General features: G+C 33.0%; 1 protein-coding gene across 4 annotated transcripts; it reads right to left on the reverse strand.

The window, feature by feature from the left end:
* Positions 1-32: 32 nt before the first annotated feature.
* On the reverse strand, positions 33-7,690 carry LOC141661949 (metal transporter Nramp1-like). 4 transcript variants are annotated; one of them, XM_074468979.1, is made up of 14 exons: positions 7,607-7,690; positions 6,347-6,489; positions 5,121-5,199; positions 4,998-5,038; positions 4,499-4,577; positions 4,308-4,412; positions 3,262-3,371; positions 2,981-3,162; positions 2,787-2,856; positions 2,399-2,572; positions 2,194-2,298; positions 1,450-1,581; positions 920-1,015; positions 33-668 (listed from the first exon to the last, which is right to left on the reverse strand). In XM_074468979.1, the coding sequence occupies exons 2-14, from the start codon at positions 6,461-6,463 to the stop codon at positions 327-329; spliced, it is 1,632 nt and encodes a 543-aa protein (XP_074325080.1). In that variant the 5' UTR covers positions 6,464-6,489; positions 7,607-7,690; the 3' UTR covers positions 33-326. The 4 variants fall into 4 exon arrangements, with proteins under 4 accessions (XP_074325080.1, XP_074325082.1, XP_074325081.1 ...); XM_074468981.1 differs by lacking the exon at positions 7,607-7,690 and adding an exon at positions 6,647-6,781; XM_074468980.1 differs by lacking the exon at positions 7,607-7,690 and adding an exon at positions 6,606-6,729.
* Positions 7,691-11,171: the final 3,481 nt, after the last annotated feature.

Below are 11,171 nucleotides of genomic sequence, written 5' to 3' on the forward strand. Positions count from 1 at the left end.
TACATGAAAATGTTGAAAGTGTTTTAAAAAGGAAGATAAATACTCTTTGATATAGCAAAACTGGGATTATTATAGGTACCGAGAGTCGCTAAAATTTTCAGCAAAAGGTTCAGTTTAACACAAATTTGTGCCTAATAGCTACTAATCAGTTTAACACAAACTTGTGCCTAATAGCTACTAATCAGCTGAAAGAGCAAGTAGATTATTCTAAACTCAGTGAAGTAAGCTAAATAACCGGTCCTTGGGCAACATCCGTAGTTGTAGTCCTCTGAGTTAATTTCATGCTTACTATGTCCTGTAAATTAACTCGCTAAATCATCCATGCTTTACTCGATGTCTGTAGTCGTAGTCCTCTGAGGTAATTGCATGCTTACTATGTCCTCTCTGGGGAGACTATAAACTGATGCATTACCTGCCTCGTTAGTCATCTGTCGACTTTCTGGTGTTGTTAGTGCCAGAAGATGTGAAGCTTCTTTGTTTTTCCGCAAAATTAGATATGCAATCCCAGCCAAATAAAGCAACATGCCTGAAAATCCTAATATTCCGCAAAATACTTTGGCCACGATTTTCAGGGGGCTATGAACAAGCCCGCTAATCAACATGTCCACCAGGAAATATATGTTAATGCCCATTATTAGGAATCCAATCATCCAAGTAGTTGCTGAGAGCTGCATAAACATAAATTCACTTCAGATTGTAAAAGTTGGAAGGAGATTTGCTCGTAACATGTGATTACAATGTATTACTAACACAAGCAAAAGCAATCCAAAAGATCGACTACATTTCATATGCCATAACTATAGATGCAAATTCATGTACTAAGATCAGTTAAGTTGTAATTTTGCTTGAATACTATACAAATGACATAACAAACTAACTATGCAACATCTTACAAATCATGTCAAAAATTAATTTTTACCGCAATCGTGTTGGCATATAAGCCCATCTTTGTCTTGCTACTTGTGAACTTCAGAAGTGGAATGAGAGCAAAAGGGAGTTCAAATGACAAGATCATCTGCAATTAAACAATAGTGTTAGCATGCTTCAATAACTAAAATTGACAGGTTAAAGCGTATTGCGTAAATACTTGTGCTTGGCAACTGATAGATAATATTTCTAAACAACATAGTGATTGGTACAAGTAGTGCCTCACAGTAAAAACAACCTGGTACAACTTCTGCACTTTAATTTGTTACCTGTTTTACTAGTCCCCCATACCCTGATCTACGTCAACATCCCAAAAACAAAAAGGTTGTTTAAATTTCTAGCATAATAAAGTTAACATAAAAAATTTCGGAACTTTTTCTATAGAAGAAGCTGATTGCCCTAGATAGGTACACGCAGGGTAATTAGATATTTTATAAATGTGTTAAGGAAGTCATGACATTAAAATATTGAAAGGTTCCGATTAATAATCTGTAATTGACATGATCAAATAGAAAAACATACCGATGTTACAATAATCAGCTGCCCTGCCCCAGATGAACCACCTATGAGTGCAACAATTAGACTAGGGACAATAGCCAAACTTCGAGTTAACAAATTCCTGAGCCATGGTTTCAGTCGTAAGTCAAGAAATCCCTGCAGAGAAATATGAATCATGAGAAAGAGTAGTTGGCAAAGTAAAATGCACTGCACAGCACAGGCACCGGAATTGGGGAAGACTAGGCATTTCAAAAAAGATTCTCATCCTCAAGAATGCTAATCAAAAATTACGATCCCTCTATTAGTTTTCACATGACAGTGAACATACTTCCATAGGCAGTATTAAGTTTAGCAAAGATTACAACCATGTCTAGCTAGATTAGAAAAGATGGGATATAGTTAATACGACAATAAGGCCAGTTTTTAAGCATCAACTATACGATAAAAGCTGGCAAAGTTTAGGAACAATTTGTTTTAGTATGCTTTTACTTGGTTTTATTAATGTTACTGATAAGTACTACTATCTACATCTCAACACTGATGACTACATTGATTCCACATCCACATATTCCTCTAAGCTAAGAAAAGGTTAAGCTATTGATCAGTAATGTATTTGTGTTACATGAAGCTATATTGGTAGTGATATTAATTGTAAACAGAAAGTATTTTCACTGGATAAGCATATAGGGTCTACTGAAGCTTCTTTTTTCTGAAATCAATTCAACTTCAAACTCAAGGAGAATGATTTTAAAAGGAAAGAAAACATACTTGCATAACGTACTGCCCAGCATACGTTCCGGTTATTGTTGAACTCTGACCAGAGGCAAGCAAAGCAATTGCAAAAAGTTTGGAGCTCCAATTGCCTAAAACATTCTGCAGAACAAAATAATCAGTCATAAGATATAAATCTTAACTTCTACTTTCTTCTAAAAGGGGAGTGGTAAACCACCATACAACACTACAGACCACATACTCTAAGCAAAAAGGCTGCTCTGTTCAAACTCAAGTCTTGACAGCTCTTCACAGTATCTGCGCTTAAGCTCGAGGAATTGCAAACTGAACCACTTACGGCGATAACTGAGACATTAATCAGAAAGGCCACCACCAGAGCAAATCCACTTTCTACCATGTACAATCTGCAAGCCTCCTGTTGTTATTCAGTATTAAATTTTCAGGGAATTACAAGAGCTTTCATCAAATCATGTACCGTCTTTATATGCATCACAAAGTAAGATGAAGGATGTTCACTGATGAGGTTTTTCACATGATATTTAGATCCATTATTCATCATGTATTTTTTTGAAAAATCAGGTGCATCTAAAAGAAAGTAAAAAGTAAATTACGAAGTATAAAGATTTCACCTTTATGCCCTTTACAGATCTTGGTACTTTCCTAGAAAGCACTAGAGCTGAGTGGAGGAAAAGATTGTGGCTGCAGCATTTGCAATATATTTCATTAATGAAACAATAGGAAAAACGATGAATGACGTAAGGGTTTAAGTGTGTGTTCCTCGACACATACGTCCATGCATATATATGTGTATTTACACACTTACGGCATAACCATAGCACCAAGTAGTGAAATTGCCGCGAGGACAGAACCATTTCCTTTCAGTTGAGGAACAAAAAGTCCATATAGGACTTCTGAAGCAACTGGCTTTGCATATCCGAGCTCTGCTAGAAAGCATCCGGCAATTGTAAATACCAGGAAAGCAATCAGGAACTCAAGTTTCCTCACCTGCAAGCATTAATATCAGATTATAATAAGATGATATGCTAACAAGATTACTATATTTCAAGATTCAACTTATATGTACTTTAGAAGACTTTCAAATACCCCATATTGCTGTAATGCTAGTAGAATCAGTGTACTAATTCCTGTAAGAAGAACGCCAATCCACACTGGTATATGGAAGAGCATGTTTAAAGCAAATGCAGTTCCTAGCACTGAACATAAAATCAACAAACATTTACGTATTAGTGAATAAATTCACTTGGTTATATATAATAAGATCAATGAGTTCGGCATGATATGCATCTAGTTAATGCAAGCACATTTATTCTACATAGATAAAAAATTCATATATCTACATCATACACAAGATGGACGATTTATGATTGTATGATTATTAGAATCTTATACACATTGCCTCTGGTATGTGTAAAATAGACAGATAATTCACCAACTCATATCTGGATAACTTACACCCTCTTGTAACATAATGCTGAGTTTCCATCTATATATACAAGTTCCAAGACAGAGAGAGCCTAGGATCTTGTAAACTCACAAAGGTCCAGTAAGGCTTTGTTTGTGAGAGACCAAACTCTTTGCTTGTTTTCTTGTACAAAATAAAACTACCTTGTTTACAATATAGAAACTACTATGGTATGTTTAAAGGGTGAGAGATCCTTGTTTACCGCATCATAATGCTATGCCTATATGGACCATAGCTTTCCATGAGTAACGTCATATAGGGCTATACACTAAACATGGCTACAATATTACCGCAACTGAATGCTTGATCTTCGTAGTGCAGCTAGCACTCTAGCGGTCTACTCTTACCTATTCAACCCATTATAACATGATACTTGATACTTTATATAGAACAAATATAATAGAAAAGGATAATAACATTCAAAATGTATGGGCTAAAGGTCCGGGATTTAATAAATGATCATTTTCGTGATTTCAAAAACACAATATTGTGTGGAGTACTACTTGTTGCATGTTTAAAGGCACTGCATCAAGAAATCTCCTGAGCAGAGCAAGAATATCACATGTAAAATAGTTTCTCATCATGACGAGTGCATATGCAGATACGGCCTCATGAATGTGAAGATCTCAGCATGTATTATTATTCTTAATCAAAAGAACGTTTGTACCTTCAGGAATGTCACACGCAACTATGGAGATTTCAGCAAGAATCCACAAAATGAAATTTGGAACCTTTTCATATTCAGTTCTGCAGTGCTCTGCTAGATGTTTACCTATAGGAAAATGCACACACGTCGTGATTTTTTAATAACTAATAATTGTGAACATAACAAAAGAAATTTTAATTAACGTCACTAACCTGTTACAACTCCGAGGTTTGCGGCCAAAGATTGGATAATTAAGGCAGCAATTGAGGCCACTAGTATGATCCAAAGAAGCTACCAGAAACACAAGTCTCAAGAATCAATAATTTAACCATTATATATTTGTTTTGTAATGCAGATTGAGCTTTAACAGAATCTGTGTATAAATAATTCGGGTCTGCATGTATAAAGAAGTTCTCATGTATATTAACATTTAACAATAAAGAACTTTTTTATAGACAGGAAACAAATGTTTTGTGCTACTTGTTCTCACTAGAGGTTCTAATCAGATTATCTTCTCTTAATCTCGTCCTAAGTCAGATAACCCTTCTACTGACAGTAAGAGTGTGGTGATGGTAGTCAGTACGACGTGTGATGCAGGATGTAGAGGCAGCTAATCAATACAAGATACTTCAAAATTTTAGCTCATGGGAGTTCAACAAGCACAAAGAATGTCTAGTACAGACATTATATTATAAGATAGGATATGTATACCTCATATTTGTGATCAGCTCCAGCCTGTAGATCAGTTTGAACTGTAACATTGAACAAGAAGAGGACAGTGAGGAAATGACAACTCTTTCCATTTTTAAACAAACCTAAACATAATTAACTTACAATTCCCTGGATCAATATATGCAATAGAAACTAGAAATCCTGGTCCCATATAGGCAAACAGGTTCTTCCAGCTTGTTTTCTGTAGATCAAACAGCAGACTATCAGTCAGATACATCCTGTTGTCTACCAGAAGAGCCTCGTTTTGCCTTTTTTCATAAGTCAAAATTGATGTGAATTCCATTAATTTGCTTGATATGGCACAGTTTGTCAAACGTGTTAAGAACATAATACCTAGTTCTTCTATAGTATTATGGATGATATCACTTTTAGACCTAATTATAAAGTTAGCCGGTTTTTACATTAAAATGAACACTTTCAGGGAACGGAAGGAGATTTTATGCAGCAGCAACAGCAGCTATAAACAATGTCTGATACTATATCTTATATTAGAACTTGTTAAGTCTGTAGCATTGTAGCCTAGTGAATGCTCCTCTTCTTGGTAACAAGAGGGGTTCGAACATCAGTGAAACTAAAGTGTGCGTAAGTATTTAAAATCTGTGTTTGACCAGTACCCAAAGAAAACTTGTTATCTAGTAAACCCGTAATGAGACATAAAGAATTGTGTAAGTTAAAATGTAGGAACCGAAATCATATTAGTAAAAATGGGATTTCTTATGTTGTTTTACTTGGCCTGAACTATTTAATTTAAAGATGTTCTTTTAATGGTTAACGTCAATTACAGATACATAACTTCGCCAGCATGGTTAGAACCCTCGACCTTCTTAGTCTTAGGGGAAGGGTATCTGCTTGGATACAAGTCAATAGATATACAAAGAGTGTTTAGTCGAGGCATTTTCTGACTTGTAAGTCAAATTTGCTGCCATATTTGCTTCAGAAGAACACAAACCTTACGAAATGGACTGGCAGACAGAAAGTCAAGATTTCAGTTACACATATAAACACACAGGAGAGAACAAGAGCTCACTTCAAGATCCTACTAAGTAATACTTATCAACACACAAACACATGTGCATACATGTATACAGAGCACAAACAAGAATTAACAAAAAATATAGTAAATAATGATATAATTACACTAAGAAACTACAATGATCTGAGTCAGGATAATTTGCGGTCAACTAATTGATCATCTCATATGTCATCAGGCCTAAAGACAAAATCTCTGCGCCACAATTCCTTTCATAGATGTTCCAATAACACATGATGGCATATAGTATAAACAAAGAAACACATGAATACGAGAAATAAAATGTAAACAAACTGGCCTCAGGAACGACAATTTTCTCGACATCAGAATTGTCCATGAGGGGTTCATTTGATGAAGAACTCATATTCCCCATGCTAGACATAAACTGTGGTTGTGAAGAAGCTGAGCCTGCCATCTTTTACCAAACCTGCTGCTCTGCTTCTGAATAGTCAAATTTAGAGAAAGCAAACAATTTATTATTAGTAAAAAAATCAACAAAATATTCACACAAGCCAGTGTTACTGTGTTAGTGTCTATCTATGTAAATGCATTCATACATCAAGTATCTGACATGAATGTCTAAGGAAGAAGATGATACATTTATCTATAAACTGCACAATTAAACAAATTATTCAGTTAACAAGATACTGGAGGGATCGACTGATCTATGCTATATTTTCCATCCAGGCTAACTGTTTCCTATAATTCAGCTGATTTCTAAATCTTTCGCATATATAAAAAGAGCAATACTACCTATCCCAAAATAATTCCAAAATCTTTCCCAAATGGCACGTGACCTGATTTTATTTATGAACACACTCCACGACAATTTTTATGAAATAACCAATAAAATAATGACAATTAATCATTTAGAAATGGTTTTGGTAACCGTTTTGGAGAGTATGGACATTTCTCAGATGCTACAGTACCCAAAAAAACTAGAAACTTCCCAAAATGACACGTGTCATTTTCATCCGTGGGATTCACATTAATATACAAGAGTTTCATCTCATTAATGAGTAAATATATCATTCGGAAATTATTTGGAAATTATTTTGAGAACATAGTTGTTAAATACATGATTTTATTGGGAACTTCCTCTAACACCTTAAGTTTTAGATGAGCTGGTTATTTAACATGGTACTGGCTGGGGGAAGAACTAAGGTTCGATTCCCGGTCATCCCAATATTCTCATAATTTAATAATTTAATGTGGACGCTAAAGGACAATTAATGTCTCAATGATCAAAGATAGGACGCCGGTGTTCCACTATTCTACCCATAAATGGGTTTTCGAGTGAGGGAGAGTGTTAAATATATCATCTTATTGGGGTCTTTCTCGACAAATTCTCGGGTTGAGCGTGAACCGAACTGGGTAAGACGACAAGAGATAACTCATAACTGCCTCATCGGTCAGTATTTTTTTTGTCTTGCTTTAGGATTTGACATCAGATCATTCTTGATAATCAAAAGAAGTGCAGAAATAGGGATGAGGATGCAATTAATACATATGCGTGTGTGTATATGAAGTGGGTTTTGTAATAGTCATACATACATACCTCTTCGTTGAGCTCTTGCACTCGTTTTTCTTGGATCGTAGCTGTTCTGTTTTTATGGGTGCAATGCTATGTAGTTGTGTTGTGTCATGACTCATGTGTGCTGCCTATTTATAATACGAGGACCGGATTTCTTTTCAATATTATATTCAACTTTTTATATCATTTTTCGGGCATTTTATTATTTTATATTCAGCTGCACTTTGATTATAATAATGTACAAATGTGTCCACTAAACACTTTTTAGTATCTATACTAAATTATCTTATTGTATTTCTCACTAAAAAACAAATAGGACGAATAATTTATTCATTTTCAATTTATTAAAAAGTATAAGATCTGTTTTTTCCTCTATCACTTTAAAATTTTAGATTGACTAATTACATAACACGATTCTCACAAATAAAAACATCTTTTAGATAATTTTTGGGTACGTGGCACTACTCATGCGTAATTACCGATTTAACATAACAATTTTGTTAGGATAAGCGGAAATTAAAACGATAATCAAGTCAATATCCATCTATCAAATGTGCCACTTTTTCATAACTTTTTATGAAATTTTGGGATTTTTATCCTCTCCCTTGAATCCAATAATGAAATAACATTTTATTAGTGTTTTAAAAATTGACTAATTAACCGATTAATCGGAGTTCAGACGGATCTCGTCTCGATCAGGCGGAAATTTGGAACCCAAAAAATCGTCAAAAGTCGGCCGATTCGATAAAAATCGGTAAGTTCGGTCAAATGGTGAAAATTATTTAAAAAAAATAAAATTCAAAATAATAATTAATATTTAATGCTAATATATTTACTTACATTGACTTATCATATGCCTCTAAATTATAATCTCTAATAAATGTATAGTTTCTTCAATAAAACAACTCTTATATCTTCAAAAATTTACTTGTCGATTATTTATTTAAGAATCTCGTGTATTTGATTTGATATGTAATTAAGGCTCCGTTCGGAAATTTTGTTAAAAACTGTTATTATATGGAAAAAAGTGTCGGTGGAGAAAGTATTTTTAGGAAAATTAGGTAAATGTTTGGTATTTTTTTTCTAATGTATGCATATTTTGAGATATAATATATAAAGAATTGTTTTTAAAATGTTTGATCCTAAAACTGATAACTACTTCTTGCAAAATCCGAAAACAGTTTTTTCCTAAAGTATGGGGGTCGTGTTTTTGCTAATATCAGTTTTTAGACTAAAAGCGCTATTTCAGATAACCGCTTTTATAATTTAACAATTAACTTTCTGACAACTTTTCACTAAGGAAATTTGGACGAAAAAAAATGTTAAAAGTCGGCCGATTCAATAAAAATCGGTCATTTTGGATCAAAAATCGATCAATTCAGTCAAATGGTAAAAATTAATTTTTTTAAAAAAATCAAAATAATAGTTAATATTTAATGCTAATATATTTACTTACATTGACTATCATATGCATGTAAATCATAATCTCTAATAATTGTATTAGTTTCTTCAATTAAACAACTCTTATTTCTTCAAAATTTTATTTCTCGATTATTCATTTCACAATTTCGTGTAGTTGATTTGGTATGTAACTAAGGCTCCGTTGGGGAGTATCATTAAAAACTGATGTGCTCTGAGAAAAAAATGATGGTTGAGAATTTGTTGTTAGAAAAATTAAATGAATATTTGGTAAAAAAATTTAATTTATGCATATTTTGAAATATAATATATTAAAATAATATTTTTGAAAAGGTTTGATACTAAAACTGATAACTATTTTTGAAAAAGTTGAAAACTGTTTTTTCAAAAAGCATGAGGGGTGTGTTTTTGGTAACAACAGCTTTTAGATTAAAGCTATTTTTCCAAATAGCAGTTTTAAGAATTTAATAAATATATTTTTTACTATTTTTCGCCAAAAAAATGATTATAACGGTCTGTAACAGTAATAACCAAAAAATTGTCAGGAATACGTAAATGTAAAATGCAGTAAGGCAGGTAAATAAACAACGTCACGCACTCGGTCTATATTAAAACGATATCCATTTGTGATTAAAAAATGAAGATAACGTAAGAAAATCTCACCGAGAGAATCCGCATAAAAGAAGCAAATAAAAAGAGAATTTACGTGTCGTCATGGGCTGAGCACAAGTTGTATTGTTTTTACTGCTTTTTGGGTCCAGTGGAACAACTTTTCTACTTTTTCTCTCTTCCAACTCAAGTGGGCGTCACTTGGCAGTGTTATAAATCAACGCAGCCGGGCAAAAGAAGTTTGTGCTGACCATGTTCCATGGTATCAAATCAATAGAGTCGTTCGTGAATAAAATTTGAGATCGACTAAGTAAACTCGATTCAGTTCGTTTACTTAAACAATGCATAAAAATAAGGCCGGGTAAGTAAATGAGCCGAGCCGAGCCGAGTTTCATGTATATTTGGCTCAGACTCGGCTCGTTTACCTCGGATTTTGCCCGAACCCAGTAACACGGCTCGGCTCAGATAAAATTTATATATATACAACAAATAATAAATATTTACTAATTATATGTATAAAATTTTCTAACTTTTTAATTAAAATTTAAGATATATCTTAAAGTAAAATGATTGGTTTAATTATAATATAAATTAATATTTTTTTATGAAATTAATAGTCTTTTTATAATAAGTCGTCTACCACCCCTTTCAAAACTTTTCACGTAATTGATAATACGAATGACAGTCGATGAGAATTTTGATTTTGCATAAAGTGAAAATAAGAAAAAATAACATATTCACGACAAATTCACATATTGACCGGTGAAGAAGCTAATTAGAGCAAGTCCAACAAGTGATGCTAACTTATATGATTTCCTAAATCAAAATTTAGAGCATTTGAGAAGAAAAATAGTTCCAACAGTGTCCTGACTTATATCACTAGGACAACCTATTTGTGCCTTATTTTTAAGTCACTTCTCTCATTACCCTGTTTCATATTTTATTATATATTATTGTATACTCTCTCTTTCTCTCTCTACTATATATTGTACTTTAATAATGAAAGTAAACTTTTAAAAATTTATAACGAGAATAAGACACAAGTTGAAGTAAGATAAATATGTCATAAATTAGGACATAATATTTTATATTATATTTAAGATTTCAAGTAAGACATTGCTGGACTTGTTCTTAGTATAGCCGTATAGGTATTTAGATTTGGGATAAAATAGAAAGACTGTCTCCCTATAGATATTATATTAATACTTTTAATCGTATGTGTACAAATCCTATATACTATATTCATAGATTGAAAAGTCTACAAAGTAATTGAAAGAATACAAAATCAAGGGTCAAGATTAACTGGAAAAAGGATTGGCACAGACCTTGCAAGATTCTGCTCATATTTGTTAAGCGGGAAATGTAAATAAAAAAGGTTGTTTTAAAAAGTAGTTTAGTACATTTTAGTACAAGTCTTTTAAACCCGTGCTGCTAGTGTATAAAGCATGCACTAGTCCTTACTTAAGTTTCTAATAAACATACTCATATTTTCTTGTATCATCTCAAAAAAGAAGTTGAGTTTTTATATAGTTAAAAACACAGAATTTGTAGTAAGACAAAC

This window comes from Apium graveolens, chromosome 5, assembly GCF_009905375.1.
Source record: "Apium graveolens cultivar Ventura chromosome 5, ASM990537v1, whole genome shotgun sequence".
Taxonomy (NCBI): Eukaryota; Viridiplantae; Streptophyta; class Magnoliopsida; order Apiales; family Apiaceae; genus Apium; species Apium graveolens.